Genomic DNA, 20,822 nt, shown 5'->3' on the forward strand with positions numbered 1-20,822 from the left:
AGTGAAGTGATTGTCACATGTGATACACAGCAGCACAGCACATGGTGCACACAGTGAGATTTGTCCTCTGTGTTTAACCCATCACCCTTGGTGAGCAGTGGGCAGCCATGACAGGCGCCCGGGGAGCAGTGTGTGGGGACGATGCTTTGCTCAGTGGCACCTCAGTGGCACCTTGGCGTATCGGGATTCGAACCGGCAACCTTCTGATAACTGGGCCGCTTCATTGCCCGCTAGGCCACCACTTCCCCCAGTAGAACCCTTAAGCCCTTAAGGTTTGCTATTTTCATGCAACAAAAAACATTTGATTTCTAATTCAAATATATATTTTTTACCACAATGAGGAAAGATTTCTCATAAAAGCAGCCAGACAAACCATGTATGAGTACAGTATATCACTGCAACAGACTCTTTAATCAAACCATTTCTTTTTTGCTACAAAGATATTTGTTTTGGCATGCATAGACCCACACAGGTTTAACGTACAGATAAAGAAGACTTGAGGTGAGCACAGTACATCAAAAGCACACATTCACCAATATCACCCCTTTCTCTTACACACACAGAGACACATACACAACATAATAGAAACACATGAGCATTGTGCCAACATGACGTTGTGAAGACATTTAAAAATAGTTCAGAAGTGTCGTTCAAACACAATTAAAACCAACTGCACTTCATTTTCTAGCAAATTAGTTAGTGAACAGTTAGTGCCCATGAACGGCTACATCATCATCATCATAGAAACAGGTAGAGATCCTCATGCAGGTCACGAGAAAAATAAAGACGAGCATGCCCGGCAGCAGGTCGAACGATTAAGGTTTAATGTAAATGCCCCTCTCCCCCATAAAAATAGATGGATAGTGCATGGAAGTGCGTTAGTGCAAATTTTGGAATATTTACAAAGAGCAATCTCCAGCATTTCTGATATTTAATATCATGATTTGCAAAGTAACTATTTCTCTCAGTGTCCGGTTGGTATTACTGCACGTAGTAATGGAAATTGATACCCCCACCAACGTCCACGTGCATTTAAGACTCGGGGCTGTACTTTAGTGGTGCTAAATAAGACTTGGGCACGCTCACCATCTTTTTAGGTAAAATAACAACAGTTCGTCTCTTGCATCGGAAATTGAAGTAAAGGAACAAGAAAGTGCTGGCTGGACGCTCCAACCCTACTCCATCAGCTCCAGCTAACCAGCAAGCCCCTTCTTGTTTGTGAGTTTTTTGCCGAGCGAAGACAAACTTGATTATTCTTATTAATCGCTGTTAAAATACAGCCCGTAATCTGATGGTATTGCCATTTCTTTACAATGTGTAAATATATAACTTTGTGCTTGGTTGCGCACCAAGATTATTAGTATTTTTTTCTACATAAAAATGACATCTTATTAAAGGAGCAGTTAGACCAAATTAGGCTCAGGTAGACTCTAGCTAGCCACAGTATATCCAAAAGGGAGCTCTAGAAGTGATTGGAAGCATCACGTCACTACACGTCACGTCTCTTCGGCAGACTCAGGAAAAGTACGACTTGTGTTCAGGTTGCCGGGAATGATAATATCTCAGTATACCATTTAAAAAAAAAACTGGAGTCATTCTAGAAATCACGTTGTTTGGAAGGCTGGTACATTGAGCGCTTTTTTTGTGTGTGTAGTTGAGAGGTTAGTGGTTGCATTATATCCAGACAGCACCCCCTTTCCTGGTCCGTCCTTTTCTCCACCCGCCTCAGGGGTGATGGTCGAGGCTCTCCACTGGGTTTACCGTCCACTCCATCTAGGGCTTTTTTTTTTTTTTTTGCTTTAGCGTGACATCATTCGCACGAACTCTAAAGATTGAAAAAGAAAGAGAGGAGAATAAAGAATGTAATTTAGACCCACCGTGAAATACCTTGTGCAGGAAATGTCCAGGATTATTTTGTGGTGATAAAAAAAAAAAAAGATGGTATGTCAACTATTGTTCTCTTTTAGGAAATATCTCCTGAGTTCTTGTAGACTTTTTAATGAGAGCTTCAAGAGGTTCACTTTGGCTCAGAGGAGCCTTGTTCCCTTTCCGTTTGATGTAGGACATCATACCATGCAAGTCAAACTAGATAAACTAATTGGGCAGTAGCGGAGAAAAAAAAAAAAACAGGTATCGTTGCAAATATGAATGCGATATGTCCACGGGCAGAATGTTAGAGGGTTAGTAGTAGCCTAATGGGTAACACACTCGCCTATGAACCAGAAGACCCAGGTTCAAATCCCACTTACTACCATTGTGTCCCTGAGTAAAACACTTAACCCTAAAATTGCTCCAGGGAGACTGTCCCTGTAACTACTGACTGTAAGTCGCTCTGGATAAGGGCGTCTGATAAATGCTGTAAATGTAAATGTAATGTAAATGTTAGAATTCTGCCCGTTAGAATAGTCTGGTTAGAATAGCTGCCATGGTTATTTTTGTCACACTGCCTGGATGCCGTTTTTTTCCCCCTCTGGGTAATCTATGAGGTGACATAATCCTTTGGATGGGAGATAATCTGAAAGACAGCTCCACTGCCTCATCCCACCACCTCCCTCTCGCTCTCGCAGTAGGAATTTCAGAGAGCTTCTGATGGACCCTGTGCTGGCGCTGAGGTAAGTCTACATCTATGTGGGTCACTTCACAGAGGGAACAGGAGAGGCACTCATGCGAATGCTGGAAGCCGAGCCGGCAATGGAGGTGCACTTGGCTTGCTTATCCCATCATGGAGGGTCCGGTAAGACTCACCTTCAAAGTCTACATGGCCATCTCCATTTAGGTCAATATCCCGTAGAATGTCCTCCAGATCTCTATGGCCCACCTACCAAGGATAACAAGGAGAAGCATTATGACCATATAGTAATTTTTTAGTTTTAGTCATGAGTTTTAATCATCTCTATATTTCATTGCATTAGCTTCCAGATAGATCCGTCTAGTTTATCCCACCTGCTGTCCTAGCAGTTTCTTCATGGCTTCTCTCAGTTCAGCAGTGCTGATCTTCCCGTCCCCATTGGTGTCAAACTGAACATAAACAAGGGTAAGATTAGCAACAAAGAGCTGAAAGGTGTTAAGAGCGTTTTCTCAATCTCAGCTGTGTCCCTGGGCTGACCTCATGCCTCTCTTTATGAATAATAAATAGAATAGCGATTCACTTGTGAGCTTTGCCCCAATCCACTCATCTCCACATCATTACGGCACATAATTGCCCAACTCATAACCTGATTATTTCCCATTAGTTTCTCTCACACTCATTTAAAGGCGTACTGGGGTTCCCTCAGCTCGGTAATTGTCTCCTCAACTCCCACGGTGCATCTTATTGCACTTTCCATTCCAAGTTCCCCTTTTCTCCATCAAGTTCAATCATTTCTACTCCTTACCTCTTTGAAAGCATCCCTCAATTCTTTGACCCCAATCATGTCAGCTGTTTCAGCCAAAAGCTTTGGTCCCATCAACTCCACAAAGTCCTCAAAGTCTACATGGCCCCCAACTAATGAATCAGGGAACAATTAGAATAGTGTTAGATAACTGGGAGAATTTAAATGTATTCTTGCTTTCGTTACACTCACGGTTCATGTTGATCTGCTGGCTCAGTTCAATCAGTTCCATCTCCGTGGGCATGTAACCCATGGTCCTCATGCAGTTACCCAAGTCTTTGCAGCCAATGAAGCCATCTTTGTCCTTATCAAACTCTTTAAATGCTTCCCGTAACTCTGTTAGACAGAAAAATAAAAGAAGGACAGTAATAATTATAGGACAGAACAACATGATGAGTGTTAGGGGTGTGTATTGGCAAGGATCTCACAATACGATACGTATCGTTGGGTTCATGGGTCACGATACGATTATATCATGATATACTGTGATACTGTACATGTTGCAATATGCTGCAGTTCACTGAAAATGAAAAAACAGCTGAAATACAAGGTGCTGTGATCGGTCTGTCATGTTTCGCAATTTCACTCTGCATGAACTGCCATCTACAGGAGTGGAGGTTGTATCTGCACCCTCATTCTCATCTCTGCTGACCTCGCTTAAGAAAACGCTCGACAGCGCCACACGGTGGACTAAACGTATATATGATATTGTATCGCTACAATATCACCACATGAAATATCGCAATATATTGCTGTTTCCATATTTTCTGAGTGTATTCATGGGACAGCCCATTGCATTCATTACTGTGCCACATCCTTGTATAGAGCAGGGTCAGTGCTGCTCTGGCTCTGGTGGTTTTGACAACCATTGAACAAAAAAAATCCAGAAACACTTGTTATAATCATCTTTGTTTCCCTCCATATAACAGCACTCAAATGCAGCATGAAATTTTTTAAACACAATGCATCAATGTCAACAATGAAATAGTGTTTTTGGAACGGTAGATATACATCTTTTGAAGCGTTATCTGGAACCTGCACATTTTATCTGGAGGCCACATACAACGGGCCTGTTTGAAGCCTTGCCTGGAGAATGATTATGTGAGAACTTACCATCCATTTCCTCTGGCCTCAGCTCTCTGTCCTGTGAAGGAGAGAAAGACATTGTGAGAATCAGCGTGCACGTGTCCATGGTCACGATTAAACTGAAATGAACCTGGAGAATATGAAAACTGACCCAAACTGAAATCGCCTTGTGCGATTGCAGGATCTGAATGCCAGTCGTCTATCACTTCCGACTTAACGTGCAGGGACAGAAGACTGCTTTTAAACAGGTTTTAAACCCCATGAGCACGGTACAGATGTTACCATCGGGTATTTGGGTGTCCGTCATATTGCCCCCCCCCCCCCCCCCCCCGTGAGCGGCATGCCAGTGGCTGACATGCCAGATAAACCCAGGCCTTTTAGCTGTTGTCGTTTTTTTTTTTTTAATGTCACTGATCTCACATTTTCTGATGTCTTAGTCTCAGGCAATTGCTTTACACCGCCGCTAAATTGCAATGTTTCACATGGGGCAGACGTGTTTGAGCTTTGACTGCACTGATAACATGAAGGCCACTGATGTTCTGTCACTTTTGTCACTCAGCACAGATAGCAGCACACCGTGTTTCAGGGTTTTTTTCGGGTCACACAGACGCAAAGGAAGAGAGTAACAAGACCATATGGCACGTCCAGGCCGCAGAGCAGTGGATGAGAGAGGACCACCGGCACGGCACAGCCTCGTCTAGTCCGAGTGCGGCTGTGCCTTTCGTTTACTCAGTCACGTGTTCGACGAAAGAGAGAAAGAGGGGAAAGGAGGGAAGAAAAGGAGAGCGAGAAAGACTGCGTATCCAGACTTACGTACAGCCTGCCGGCTCTCGGCGAAGCCCTTGCGCAGGAAGATGCACGCCGGGCCGAGAATGTTGTGCATTAGGGCGCCGTTTTGGGCCTGAGCCGACACAGGCCCCTGGGCTCCGTCATCGCAGGACTGCACCGCTTTATAGCTTCTCTTCTGATCCTGACCCACCAGAGTTCCACAGAAAGCAGGGGGTGGAGGAGGATGGACGATTAGACGCACAGCATTGAAGACAAAATGCAACAAAAAAACACACTCTCAGGGGACAAAATATGGGTATGCTGGCTCGACATGGGTGTCACACGTCAGTCGACCGAGGTCCATGTAGCCCCACTGCAAATCGCTGGACGTGCAGTTCTCAGGTGCAGTGGATGCAAAGTGCCCGTCTTCCGCAGCATTCGTTTCAGGGTTCCTTTCGATACGTGTCAAAACGTGACAGCAACTGAAAATGCTTCCGGTAAACGGCCCATCACGACCGCAACTGGCACTGACCACACAGCCACGTTTGTGTTGCACAACACTAGCAAATGTGAGCAGACGAGAGCGTGCTAAATCGTGCAAATGCACCACGACCGCTTTCTAAGGGTGCAGGCGCTGCTCTGTAATCGGTTAAATATGCAGGTTGCACACCAGAACAAACACGCAGAGCCCCGCCCTGTTGTGAGTAAAGTAGACGAGTCGACGAAAGCACATCATTCAAGAGGAGAATGAAGTCATCCACCCACTTGCATTATAATGATCAGCCAGTGATCCCAGGGCAGAGCAGCACACCGAAAGCATGCATACCCAATCAATCAGCCAGCCACGGGTTAAATAAAGTTGAGACCACCAAAATGACAGTTTAACGGTTAAACAGGTGAACGCGGGTCAAGGGCTTCGAGATGAGACATGGTTTCGCATGTCCGGCTGAGACCTGATGGCGAAACCCACACTCACCACCCGTATTAACACTGGCAGAGCGAATATAAAAACGACGCTGCTAGACTCCGGCCACTCACTGGCGCAAGGTCCTCAGGATTTACATGAAGAAATATATAAAACAAGAATGAACTGTATGTTGAAGAAGAGAAACTAATTACTGGTTTTGTTGGTTTGTAATTATTTCTTTCCCCCAAAAACACAACGTTTTACTGTTAAAATAGGAGGAGCTCAGCCCATGGCAATGACTGATGGATATCACGCACCCCTACTTCTTCTTTCTGGATCTGTTTATTTGTGATTCCTGAGGACGCCTTTGACCTTTCATTAGCTAACAAGCCCCACACTTCACGGATAGTGCGGCATCTAGTGCCAGTTCGAAAATAATATCATTTATGATAAACACATTTGCATTTCCATCTGATTATTGAAATCTACCTAACTGTCTATGCCTTGGCCATTCTGCACTGCAGCTTCTTCTGCCTCTTGCCGCATGCTGAGATATTAATCAGTCTGCAACCGCCTGTGGTGATGTAACAATGGTTAAGAAATGGACACGCGCGCACACACCAGACACCCAGCTCTTACCCACAGGAGCTCAGTGACGGTCTACGTACCAGCACGTGAACAGGTACAAGCAGCAGAACTGGCTCTGTACGCACTCAGACCGTATATTTCCATTCTAAAATATCCCATTTTTACAGCGTCGGCCAGTGAAAAGGACCTCAAGCAGAACGCTCGCTCACAAAATCAATGCCGCCTCGTACGTACGCTTGTTCATACGCGAGCGTGCCTACGCGCATTCGTTGTGCTTTGTGCGTACGCATACACACATTTTGCCCTCTGCTCAGGCATGACCTTCACACTCCATCTGCTACCATGCCAGTTCTGCTGCCAGCTTCTGCCGCTCCAGGAAGCTTTGCCCAGTGGGCACTTGGAGGAAGATGCTAACTGCGGTGGTGCCTGCTGTGTATTGTTGCCCTGACATATATAGTCAGATAGGGCTATGAACAAAACGCCGATATTATAATGATATTTTAAGATATTATTTTTAGGAGCGTAAAAAGCAGACGAGCGTGCTCACCAACATGTTACATGTTACACCATGTTACGCTCACCAACATGTTATCAAGGACGTCCAGATTATCCTTAATGAATGCAAGCATCACAGAAAATGCTTGCAGATTAGGTGTTTGGAGAAAAAAAACACGATACAACCTACTCAGGTTAGTTATATGGAAGGATCTGAAACAAGTAGAACGTGCCACAGGCTGTTTGCAATTGCAGTGCAGATGTTAACAATTTTTGGAAATCTGACTATATGGACTGTATAAAATGAACTCCTCGAGCCTTTCCTGTGGTACAGATATTGCCACCTGTTAGCCTACATGCCCAACTGGCCGGCTCGATAAACGGCAATCCATCTGCCCTGAACACACCTCTCCATGGACAGCATCAGCCTCACCATCAGTCCACACACTGGCTCAAATCCTCAAACACCACGAGTACATAGGCTGAGATGCCAATGTAACTCCAAGAATACGCTCTATGGTCAATTCGTTGCTCGTTCCACACAGTTCCACGTAGCGCAAACGTCTGAACTCTGTAGCACATGCAGAACCAATAATCAGAAGAGGAGTAAAGACCTCTGGACACATCTACACCAGAACCGCACCTCCAGAACATCCAATCCAAGCCAGCCGAGCGTCAACCAGTTGACTCGCACACAGTCCACTCTGTCCAGTCCAGTCCAGGGGCAAGGGGCTGGTGGGGGTTGGGGGTCCACAGGCGAGGAGGAACCACGCAAGCCCTTACCTTCTTGGAGAGACTTCTGAGTGGAGATTTAACGCAGTTGCCCATAGTCAAGTCCTCCGCGGTGTGTGTCTGTGTCAGTGCGTAAAGATCAGTGCGCCTGCCCACAAGTGTGTGTACTGGTGCCTGTGTGTGTGGACATGTGTCCGTCGCCATGCATGAAGTCAGGGTGGGCTCATCTTCCGCGGGGAAAGGGTCTGAGGGGAAGGAGGGAGAGACACCGGCTCTGAGACAGGACCAAGGCGAGAGGGAAGACAGAGGTGCGGAGGAGGGAGAACCTGAGACACGGGGAGAGCAATGGAGGGAGGTCGGGAGAAGGAAACGAAGAAGCGCTGGAACAAGGCGGAGAGGAGGTACGCGTGGCTTCTTACTGAGAGGGAAGCGCTCAGAGCAGAAAAATGCAAGATTGCTTATTCATTTGCTCTCTCTCTCTCTCGCTCTCTCTCTCTTCCTCCCTCCCTTACCCTCTTTCGCCTCCTCCCTGTCTCCTCTCTTGATCCCTCCACCCTCCCTTTCCTCTCTCTTTCTCGCTCCTTTCCCTCTTTTGCACAGTTTTTAAATCGTCCAAACGGCGCAGTGGCGAGAGCGACAAAGAGGCTCGCTCGGACAAGCATATTACCTTCCCCCGAGCAAGACGCTGCAGACACTAATCCGAACGCACACGCACCCGCACAGTCGATTACACACGCGCGCACGGGAGGCTGTGCGGCTAAAAATATCTGAGGCGCGCTGCCACTCCTCCTATCCACCACACGGCCACGCACAGTGCAAAGTCGCGTCGAGATCAAAGGCAAAAGTTCTGCAGGGAGACGTCGATATCTTCATCCAAAGGCCGCCCAAAGAAGGCACGCCGCCCAATGCACCCAATGAAGCCACGACACCCAATGGCACACAATCAAGCCACGACACCCAATGCACCCAATGAAGCCACGACACCCAATGGCGCACAATGAAGGCATGCCACCCAATGGCACACAATCAAGGCACGGCACCCAATGCACCCAATGAAGCCACGACACCCAATGGCACACAATCAAGCCACGACACCCAATGCACCCAATGAAGCCACGACACCCAATGCACCCAATGAAGCCACGACACCCAATGGCTCACAATGAAGGCACGCCACCCGATGCCGCACAATCAAGGCACGGCACCCAATGGCGCCCAATGATGGCACACCACCCGATGGCGCACAATGAAGGCACGCCGCCCAATGCACCCAATGAAGCCACGACACCCAATGGCACACAATCAAGCCACGACACCCAATGGCACACAATCAAGCCACGACACCCAATGCACCCAATGAAGCCACGACACCCAATGGCACACAATCAAGCCACGACACCCAATGCACCCAATGAAGCCACGACACCCAATGGCTCACAATGAAGGCACGCCACCCGATGCCGCACAATCAAGGCACGGCACCCAATGCACCCAATAAAGCCACGACACCCAATGGCGCACAATGAAGGCACGCCGCCCGATGGCACACAATCAAGGCACAGCACCCAATGGCGCCCAATGAAGGCACGCCGCCCAATGGCACACAATCAAGGCACAGCACCCAATGGCGCCCAATGAAGGCACGCCGCCCAATGGCACACAATCAAGGCACGGCACCCAATGCACCCAATTAAGGCACGCCACCCAATGGCGCACAATCAAGGCACAGCACCCAATGGCACACAATCAAGGCACACCACCCAATGGCGCACAATCAAGGCACGGCACCCAATGGCGCACAATGAAGGCACACCACCCGATGGCTCACAATGAAGGCACGCCACCCAATGGCGCCCAATGAAGGCACACTACCCAATGGCACCCAATGAAGTCACACTACCCAATGGCACCCAATGAAGGCACGCTACCCAATGGCACCCAATGAAGGCACGCTACCCAATGGCACCCAATGAAGGCACGCTACCCAATGGCACCCAATGAAGGCACGCTACCCAATGGCGGCCAATGAGCGCACGCCACCCAATAGTCACTCAGACCTTTCCTGCGGCCGAACTGAACGTGCTGCCATTTCCTGCCCGGCCACCGCCTCGCTGCTCGTTATTTCAGCCGGGTCCGCCGTCCTGCCCCGCGTCCTCCCGCCCCTCGTTCTTTTCATTCATTTGCTGTCTGGCTCGGCCGCTCTCCCTCTCTCCCCATCTGAGCTGATGATTCAGCCCTTCACCGGAGGCTCGCTGTGAACTTCACAACACATCAGCCATCAGAGCCAGGCCATGCCTACTCCCATCACATCAGCACAGCCGATGTACACGGGCACGCGGACACACCAACACCTACGTAATCACACTCTTACATACGCACACGTTAACATTCCGGCACCTACACTACACTAAATGTGGATTTATTTACACATGCTCACTTTTTTCGCGGCACTATGCATGAAGTGTGTTGGCTTGTGTAAGGTTAAAGGTGTCCAGAGATTAAACATCACAAAAATAGCACAAAATACCATGTGACACATGGCTATGGGTTTAAATCATCCAGGACGTAGCATGATGGTAGTCTAGTGGGTAACACCTATTAGCCCCCATTGTGTCCCTGAGCAAGACACTTAACCCTGAGTGTCTCCAGGGGGGGACTGTCCTCTGTAACTACTGATCGTAAGTCGCTCTGAGTGAACTGTGATCAAATAAGATTGCATTTCTTGGACATAAATAATTGTACAACAACAGAAATTGTAGATATTTTCTTTTTGTCAAGATACAGACACATTTTACATTTACGATGCAAAAGGGCAGATGCCTGTGATGATATTTATTCACTTACCTTCACTCAACCCATTTACAAAGTTGCATGATCTTATACATGTTGTTATTTGCATACAGCCTAGAATCTGTTGAGGTGTCTCTTCTTTATTTAAGTGAAGTTTTTCTGTTAACACTCATCTTTCTCATTTTTGTTCATATAGAAAAAGGCAAATGCCGGTATTTATATATGAAAAAAAAAAAAAAGAATATCAGAGTTAATGTCAGTTACGCCCCTATGGCGGAGGGTGTGTGCCCCATGCTTGACGCCGTGTGCGTGACCGTGGTCCTCCTCTGCAGCCACTCTCAGGCACGCAGCTCTGTGTGATGCCGAGTGCTGACTGCTGAAGATTAGCGTGCGACTCAGTCAGTGACCCGAGAGCCATTCCTCCGGCAAAATAAATGATGATGACTTTCAGTTGGATTGGCCACGCCGCTGGTGAAATATTATCATGCTTAATTCCAGCATGAATTATTGAGGATGCACTCAAATTTAGATTTTTTTTCCATATGCGATAAACGGACAGGGGAATTTATTCGCGTTACTCTAATAAAAGGCTGCTGATTCCCTGTGTTTTGGGTATTCAAGTGTACCTGTGTCTGTCCATATTCGGTGTAACTACAAAATTATCACGCTTTCTGCCTCACTGTCATATTGACTATCTCAGCTTTTATGTATGCAAAACACCATGGTCAGTGATGAAGTGGCGGGTTAATTTCACCAATTGGGTGAACGATTTGAACAGGTTCTACAGCTGTTGGGGGCAGCAATATGCCTGCTACCGCTGGTCTGCCGCAGGTGCCATTACTTGAACAAGAAGATCCGAACATGAACACATATAGTTTTTCACGCATCTCAGCAGTTGGTTTATGTTCATACGCAGGCTCTCGCAGACTGGGCACACGCGCATACTGATTGGTCCGGGATCGCAGTGTAGGCAGACGTTGGGGTGCCGAATGTCAGCCGGGTAACCAAGGGTAGAACGTAAAATGCAAAATAGCTGGTGGCCAGATTGCTCTGAGCAAACAAAGTGATGGAAGGAGCAAAGGACACAGACAGAACCAATTCCGGACTCAGACCACCCCAGTTTTACAACTCCAGAATCTGCCTAGCGTCGCCAGACGCAAACAGAGCAAATGTGGGACGCGTACTACATCAGTGTTGAACAATGTGGGACAGGTTACCAATACAAATCAGGCAACCTAGAGCTTTCATGATATGTTGAACCATCGCCTCAACTTTGTCCTCTATTTTATTCCACAGCGGACCAGTTAAGATGCTAAACACATAAATACCGACTGTCATCATCCTGACATCATCCTGACAGGCCCCAATCAGCGGCCTACACTGAAATAAAAAAATATGTATTTTCTTTGGTGTCATGATGATGAGACCGTGGAGAGTGGTACATAGCATGAAACGGACCAGAGGGTCACCACAGCCACCACCACCGTTACAACTACAGCTTCAGGGATCTTCAAGTGGACCAGTAACATCATAATGGACACGTAATCTAGACCATGACACTGGACTACATCCTGGACTTCTCCAACCCTACAACTGTAGGACTTATTATTATATTGTACAAACCATCACCAGCCCTGCACTGACACCATTTGCAGGCTCACTCTACCCTGGAAGGGGGTCCCTCTCTGTATCACTCCTTCCCAACGTTTCTTCCTTTCTTTTTTTCTCTCTCCTAGAGTTTTTTTGTGTGGAGTTTTTCCTTGTGTGCAGAAGGGTCAAGTGTGGGGGGTGTCAACTCTAGGGCCTGTCAAAGCCCATTGAGACATACTGTATGTGATTTTGGGCTATATAAGAAATAAATGTTGTTGTGATGTTGTTGTTACTTGAACTTGTCGTGGGAAGTTCAGATTGGAAAAACGCGATTCTGTGCCCATGAGGACTAAGTCCTCACTCATGACAGTATTGCGAAGAGAGATCAGTATCACAAGAGAAAGTGAAAGCAGTGACTGCCATTGTGATGGACAGCAGCGCAGCACACGGTGCACACAACGAAATGTGTCCCCTGCCTTTAATCCACCTTGTTCAAGGAAACCTGGCACCTCGGCGCTTAGTGACCTAAACCCAAATCCTTCCGATTATCAGTCTGCTAGGCTGGTGGTTCCCCACCTTTTTTTCCACTGAGTATATATTACAGCTGTAATTGGCCCTAGAGTTAGACCGAACCCAACTCAACTGTCATGCTCGGTGGTGCACTTGAACAAGTGACAGTCAGTCTCACAGTCAGTGCTATACTACGCAAGCTATTGTGCCGGAGTTAAATGGTTACACTAGAGGTATAAGTATATTATATAAGTATAAGTATATAAGAATATTTTGCATGTGTGTTATTTTGTGAATATTTTTTATGTTCTTTTAATACTGTATATTGTAGAGAGAGGTGCAGAAAGACGCGATGTGTGACGCGATGTTCTGACGCGACCTTGCTTTTTGTACAGAATACACTTTGCACAGAAAATCTCTTGGGTGTCAGCTCATCATTTGTGGTTCAAGAAACAAAATCAAAAAGTTACACAACGCAGAAGAAGAAGCGCTACGCAATGATGACTTTCACCTTGATATTTTAGCGCGGATGTATACCTAGCCGAATTGCACTCTAGGGGGCGAGAACGAGTCTTCGAACTGTGAAATGACCACATCAAACGTGACGTGGTAACATGGATGCAGCTATTTAACTGAATAAACAGTTGGTAAACACAAGTACATCTTATTGAACATAATTTATTTTCATCACCAATTATCATAGTAGAACAGCTTTCTCAAGCAGTTTGTGATGCATTTTGGAAACAGGAGATGAACCCCTGGTCTAATGCGCCACCTGGCTTGAGAAACCCGTTCTCAAAGACTTACTTTTAGTCATTATTTGGGTAGCACACATATTCTGAATGCAGAATTCGGCAGAATTCAAATGAGCCATTTTAATCTAGATTAATCTAAAATCTAATCTAAAATGAATCTAGATTAATTCCAAGATTACAGTGAGATTAATCTAGATTAAGAAAATTAATCTATGCCCACCTCTAATATATATATATATATATACACACACACACACACACACACACACACACACACATATATATATATATATATATATATACACACACACAGGATTATACAAATTTTGGATGTGTTATTGGGATTTTATACATGTAACGTTTACAAATATAATTGTGGTTACCAGATATAATTCTGCACCCCCCCGTGATCTCTAAAAAAATACTATATTATATAAAAAAATTGCCACGGCCAACGCACCGCCTCCAGCCCCCCAGAGGGAGCCAGATCAGACAGGGAGACAGCGACCCGGGAGCGGAAGTGAGAGCGGGCAGCGGCGAGTATAAAAGTCAGGTGGCCAGGGGGGGGGCGCTGCCCGCTGTTTGTTGAATTAAACAAATTCCCAGAGACACCAGCCTTCTTTGCAAACACCTGATTGATGGTGGTAGGGTGGTAGTGGCCTAGTGGGTAACACACTCGCCTATGAAGACCCAGGTTCAAATCCCACTTACTACCATCGTGTCCCTGAGCAAGACTATTAGCCCCGAGTGTCTACAGGGGGGGACTGTCCCTGTAACTACTGACTGTAAGGCGCTCTGGATAAGGGTGACTGATAAATACTGTTAATGTTAATTTTTGCCTTCCCCTTTTGCTACGACAATACGCATACGCTACCCCACCTTCCTGCCACCCGTAGCCAAGTAACGGTGTCCACCTGTGCCACCCAAGAGGCCCTCCCATCCAACCCACGCTCCCGGACCATCCTCAAGCCAGCTGTCTTCCTGTTCTCCTCTGCCCCGGTCCACCCCAGCCTCATCCCCTCGCCTCCTTCCCCGCTGCTCCCCATAATCGGAAGGTTTGCTGGTTCGAATCACGATGAGCCAGGGTGCGACTGAGCAAAGCACCGTCCCCACACACTGCTCCCCGGGCGCCTGTCATGGCTGCCCACTGCTCACCAAGGGTGATGGTTAAAAGCAGAGGACACATTTCGTTGTGTCACAGCGTGCTGTGCTGCACTGTTTCACAATGACAATCACTTCACTTTCACTTATTGTCCTCCAATCCGCAGGATGGGACGCAATGAATGTAAACTGTCCTTCCCTGTCGGCTGGGGCCCTCTGATTGGCCCGTCTGTCCCGTCCTCCTTCTCCATTCCCCCCGACTCCACCCCCACAGGCCCACAGCTCGCTTCTTCCCTCTCCATCACTGTCTGTTTTTTCCCCTCTCAATGTCATGCACCTCCCCCAGGTGACCATGAATATTTATTAACCAGGACTCAGACGGACACACACACACACACACACACACAAACCGCATTATTTATCCCGAGATTTCAAGGTCCAACCTCTCTGCCTCCTGCGCAGACCGGAGGAAGCTGCGACAACGCGGCCCTTTCAGAGCTGCGCATGAGCCGACTATAAAAACACACGTCCGTGGCTATAAATAGAGCCGCAGCCCGAGACATATTGACGGCAGAAAATGACGTGGTGCGCGCGGCACTGCTTGCATCACGCTCGAGCATTCGCACTCCTCCCTTCCCCTCGTTCTCCCCCCCCCCACCACCCCCCCCCCCCCCCACCCCCCCCCCCCCCCCCCCCCCCCCCCCGCCCCGGCACTCCCTCGCTTTATTCCCCTCTACGTCTAACCAAGAAGGTCAGCCTGACCCAGGGAGGCCTCCCCGCCGCTCCTCATCTTCTCCTTCCTCGGGACCGGCTCGTTTTCAGCAGGGCCCGCGGGTCCCGACCGCGAGGGCCGAACGGAACGCAACATTACTGGCCCCCGTGCCCGGTTTCTGCCGTTCACGCGAAAGCCACGAACTCCAGTTACACATTAAGGTTACAATGACACAGACGTCTTTAGCTCGAAAAGTGATATATTATTACGTAGTTCTTTTAAAAAATAATTCATATATTAATTACATGTAAAGTGAATTTTTTTTTTTTGTTTGAATGCTAATGATTGTCAGAACCATGCTGGCATGACAAGGCAGGTGAACGGAGAGGAGGGCGAAGAGGTGACGAGAAGATGAGGAAGGAAGGACGCAATCGCATGACATCACGAAACCAGGGTTTAATTTGTGACGCACAGGACAGGGTGCTAGTAGCCTAGTGGTGTAACACACTCGCCTATGAACCAGAAGACCCGGGTTCGAATCCCACTTACTACCATTGTGTCCCTGAGCAAGACACTTAACCCTAAATTGCTCCAGGAAGACTGTCCCTGTAACTACTGATTGTAAGTCGCTCTGGATATGGACGTCTGGTAAATGCTGTAAATGTAAATGTAGGACAGGGGACACGCTGGTGAACATGGAACATAACTTCAAAGACCTGACGGCGAACAGAAACGAACAGGGCAGCTTTATACAATTTTACACAGGTGAAGACGATCAGGGAACATTACACAGGACAACAGTGAAACTCCGGACCGGATCCCCTTTCGGACCGGATCATGACAATGATTATGGTTGATAGCTCAAACATCCAATTATTACAATCTGACCTCTGGTCAGCTGAAAAATGAGTCAGGATACAGAAAAGCGTCGTCGTTGTTTACCCTTCATATACCCTGAATATAATGATGAAAAATGTCAGTTTTTCAAGTGTTTTGTGCCTATTTTGTACAAGTAGTGCATGAAACGGGCTATTGTGGTGTGTGGTGATCTGAAAAGGAGATATTTTGGTCTCGGACTCCTCTGAAGGAAGATCCTTCTACGACACTCAGTGGCCAAAAGAGATTTGACAAGAGGGGGGATGCGGAGTGGGCCCGAGCCCTGCAGAGTGGACAAATTGGCGTAAAAACGAGATTGCGAGATTCCTCTTTTATTAGCCTACACTTCTTGTCCCCGCGATCGTCGTCGAAGAGAGGAGGCCTCTTCGCGTTTAACGCCCAAGCGCAGGGACTTTACCCTTCGCGGGTTCCTCCGATTTGAAACCCCCCCCCTTCCGTCAGGTAGCCGAGGGGATTAGAATATTTCCACTTCGCCACAAAAGGCGGCATTCTCCTCTCCCCTCCTATAATCAGGTCTCCGGGTTGCTATATTTAGCGGCCGCTGGCAGAGGCTGATTTCTGTGGGGATTGTATGTGGGCCTTCATGTTGCATAAGGAGATGTGATATGCAGCAATTGAGGAATCTTCATTTCGCACCAACATGAACGCGGCTGTAAATACTTAGCATAGCGGTGAACTTCCTTGGTTAGAACGCTGCCGCTGGCGTGCACGTTCGCGACACCGACGCCTAAAAGGTGTCTGGAGATGTTATGCAATCGTGGCTTTGGCAGAACAGACCGACATTTGAACCACAACAGGTGTTTGTCGTGACGCCTCGAACCGCACAAACACGGCGGGCTGGTGGGTGATACTCACCTTTCGCGCTCTCTCTCGCGCCGAGACTCATCGTGCTAGACGAGTGAGCAGCAATTCGCATTTTCACACTTCGGGGCGTAAACGAGTCGCGAGCGAGCTGGGCCCGGGGCCCCTGAAGTTATTTCTGGGACAAGTGAGCCTGCCTGGAACCCTGGAAGTCTGGAGGCCCGCAGAGCTGCAGACCTGAGAGAACCGAGCTAAAAACGCACGTCCGAGGAGACGACTTTCACCCAAAAAACGTCAGGTGCACCGCGGTGGGTCACGTTCAAAACCTGGACGGGATGAAAGTTGATCTGGCGTTCATCAACAGCATCTCCGTCTCTAGCGGTTATAAAAGGAGCGGTGAAAGTGATCTCTGGGCACGTCACACGGGACCAAAAACGTGGGAGTGATCCAGTGTCCTCTGGGGTGAGGCTTCGGATACGCACCGCGTCACTTGCGCAGCCGAAATCTGTACGTCTAAGGACGAGCCTGCGCACATGACTGTTATTATGCATGGAACTACGATGCGTAGCGATGGTGACGGGCTTTTACAAAGTCCCCGGTTCTCTCACGTTTCAGTGCGACACAGCCCTCAGCAGAGGAGCGTAAATTATTAAGCCCTGTTATAATTACGCGAAGACAAAGATGTCTGTCAGCGTCATGCCCCGATATCGCATATCACGGGCTTTACAGCCTATGAATTAAAATGATTAAAAATAGATCGCAAACACTCATCGACCTATTACGAGCACAGTGGGCCGCTTTTCATGGAAACTGGGTCTTGGATCCCACAACAAATCCACTCCACTTCTTCTCAGGTAGCTCCAATTCCAAAAAAAAAAAAAACCCTCTTGTTCCCAAAACGATGGCACTTTGTCGGACCTGCGTAATGGCTCTGACCTGGAATCAGCCTCCAGGCTGCTCGAATTAATTTTAATCCCACTTGCAATTACGTCCCCTCAATCAACCTTACCCCCCCCCCGCCCATCCTTTTTTTTAAAGGAAATAATCACACGATTAGTCGCCACTCGTCAGTGAAAAGGTCACGACACGCACCGTCACACCGGCCAGGTCGCTCCGTATTAGACCCGCAATTACGGCGACATAAAAAAAAAAAAAAATGAAGGAAGAAAGGAGACGTTTCGAAGCCGAAAATCGTGACGTTAAAATGACCGAGGACGTTCGGGCTGTCGGGTCGAGCACAGGTTGACTGGTTTTAGTTTAATTACACTTTCCTTACTTGTCGTATATAGTTGATAATTCAATTAATACAGTAATAATATCATTTGAATAAACCATTAATATATATATATATATATATATATATATATGTATATTTTAAGCGCTATTGTGGGATTTGTTTCCCCTCGAAAGTCAAGGTGGCCATTAAAACCGCTCCGTGACCCTGGCAGCCCCGGCAGACCGGTCACTTTTCGAAAGTTCTGCGGCGTTCGGTTCGTAAGACGTGCCTCACCTGGCCGAACACCGACTTGACGATGGGCTGCAGGTTGGGGTCGAAGTCCGCGGCGGCGGCTGTGGCGGCGGCGGCGCCTCGCTGCTTCCCGCCGGGCCGGACGGGCGCGGCCGGGGGGGGCGACGACGCGGCGGGCGGGTCAGAGGTCAGACTCGGGGACGAGCCCGCGCGCGCCCGGCTCTCCCTCGCCGACGGCTCGAAGAAGCGCGCGGCCTCGTCCGCCTGCTTCGACTGGGAGGGAGTCGGCGAGGGCGCGCTCCGGTGCTGCTGCTGCTGGTGATGGTGGTGATGGTGGTGATGGTGATGATGAGGATGCTGCGGGGGTCTGGACGACTTGCCGCGCTCCCGCCCGCGCTCGTCCTCGAAGTCGATGTGTTTCGGGCGCGCGCGCCCTTTGCCCCCGCGCGCGGGCTGGCAGAGGGGTCTCCGGGCGCTGGCGTCGCCGTCGTCCGCCCAGGACGCGTCCTCGGCCGGCACGTGGTCGGCGGGCCGCGCGGTCCTGCGTCTCGGCGCCGACGGTCGCAGGAGCGACGTGGTGGACTCGCTCTTGGGGAGCGACGAGCTCATCGCGGGGACGGCGCGGGTCTCAGGTCGAGCCGGACCGACGCGGCATGGCGCAGGATTCGGAGGAGCTGACGCGGAGCTGCGACGCCCACCCGCCCGCTCCCGCCGCTGTCGGGAAAGTTGCGGTTCGCCACCTGCCTGCGCCTCTGCTCGGCGAGGAGGAGCGGGGCGTCGTCGCCGAATTTGGACACCTTCGGAGGGGGTGGGGGGCTTATATACCCCCTCCTCCCTCCCGGCGCGGCGTGTCACCGCTGTCACTGGCCCGGACTTGGTGACGGACGACAAGAGAAGGAGAAGGAGAAGGAGAAAAAAAAAAAAGCCGTTTAAGGAGCGGACGAGAGACTTCTCTCCTCCATCCACCTCCGTAGTATCCCGCCCTCCCCACCTCCGGCGCCCACGTCACGTTTCCAGGCGGCTCAAGGCCGTCGGTGCGCGATCCGGGAGAATAAATGAATGAAAGAGTGAGTGACGTCAGCAGAGAAGGTTGCACTCTGCAGGTAAATGTGACGCCGGCCGCAGCAGTGACGTCACGAGAGACGACGGAACAGTCCTTCAAATAAACTCACAAGAGTGGGTTTAGAAAATAACAGTGCGACATATATATATACACACACACACACACGTGTATAATTAAGTATAATTTCCCCACTCAGACTAAAGAAAACCACAATATATAGTGTTTATATAGTGTTTTAGTAGTTAAGATATTAACCTGATGCAATATTTGTTATATAATTATTGTCTATATTTCTGTGCCAACTGAAATTACGTACGTGAAAAATAGGTACAGGTTTATGTAAGATATCACGTGAAGCCTGAGGCATTATTAACATATTTCCATCTTATTGCTCACGAAACGGTATTACCGACAATGAAAAGTAACTGGCACAGACACAATAGGGCAGAATCACAAGAATATCTGGTCAGAACATTGACATTTACGGCATTTACCAGAGCAACTTACAACCAGTAGTTACAGGGACAGCCCCCCCCTGGAGACACTCAGGGTTAAGTGTCTTGCTCAGGGACACGGTGGTAGTAAGTGGGGTTTGAACCTGGGTCTTCTGGACTAATGTACCTGCTTTAAAGCAGTTTAAACATCATTCACAACATGTTCTTGAACTGTAATGCATATTTGTATTGTGTTAACATACATACAGTCAGGTTTTGATTAGGCCGACGCCCAACCTCAGGACCGGGTGCCAATCTGGGTGGGAGGGGCTCGTTTTGAAGTCCATGTTCATTGTCCAGAGATTAATAATTCTACTCAGAAAACTGTGGACAGAGCAAAGCAAACATGTCGCAATGCTGCTCTCGCCGACGAACCACCGATATTATTCCGCTGGTCCACACGGGCAAACATTTAGCCTGTCAAAACTGGGACGCAGTTCAAAATGCATTCTTGTTAATGTCTTGTGGCTTCGTTTTGTTTCGTTTTCTTGTTTCGCTTTTTGACTATGAGCTGCTCTTGCAGTACAGAGATTAGCCACATTGCCAAAATCTAACCACCAATGTCGTCACACGTTTTGGTAGTTGCCAGTATGGGAGGTGAAACCTGCTTCAAAGTCAAAGTGAAAGTTTTACTGTCGTCTCGCCATATAAGGGTGGTAGACCCAGGTTCAAACCCCACATACTCTCATCGTGT

General features: G+C 48.4%; 1 protein-coding gene across 5 annotated transcripts; it reads right to left on the reverse strand.

Moving 5' to 3' along the window:
* Positions 1–1,776: 1,776 nt before the first annotated feature.
* On the reverse strand, positions 1,777–19,604 carry cabp1b (calcium binding protein 1b). 5 transcript variants are annotated; one of them, XM_028973756.1, is made up of 8 exons: positions 10,005–10,079; positions 5,275–5,427; positions 4,485–4,515; positions 3,564–3,707; positions 3,375–3,484; positions 2,944–3,018; positions 2,746–2,818; positions 1,777–1,825 (listed from the first exon to the last, which is right to left on the reverse strand). In XM_028973756.1, the coding sequence occupies exons 2-8, from the start codon at positions 5,338–5,340 to the stop codon at positions 1,800–1,802; spliced, it is 525 nt and encodes a 174-aa protein (XP_028829589.1). In that variant the 5' UTR covers positions 5,341–5,427; positions 10,005–10,079; the 3' UTR covers positions 1,777–1,799. The 5 variants fall into 5 exon arrangements, with proteins under 5 accessions (XP_028829589.1, XP_028829587.1, XP_028829590.1 ...); XM_028973754.1 differs by lacking the exon at positions 10,005–10,079 and adding an exon at positions 7,999–8,531; XM_028973757.1 differs by lacking the exon at positions 10,005–10,079 and adding an exon at positions 6,801–7,782.
* Between the last annotated feature and the right edge of the window lie 1,218 nt (positions 19,605–20,822).

The sequence above is a fragment of the Denticeps clupeoides genome, chromosome 3, assembly GCF_900700375.1.
Source record: "Denticeps clupeoides chromosome 3, fDenClu1.1, whole genome shotgun sequence".
NCBI lineage: Eukaryota > Metazoa > Chordata > Actinopteri > Clupeiformes > Denticipitidae > Denticeps > Denticeps clupeoides.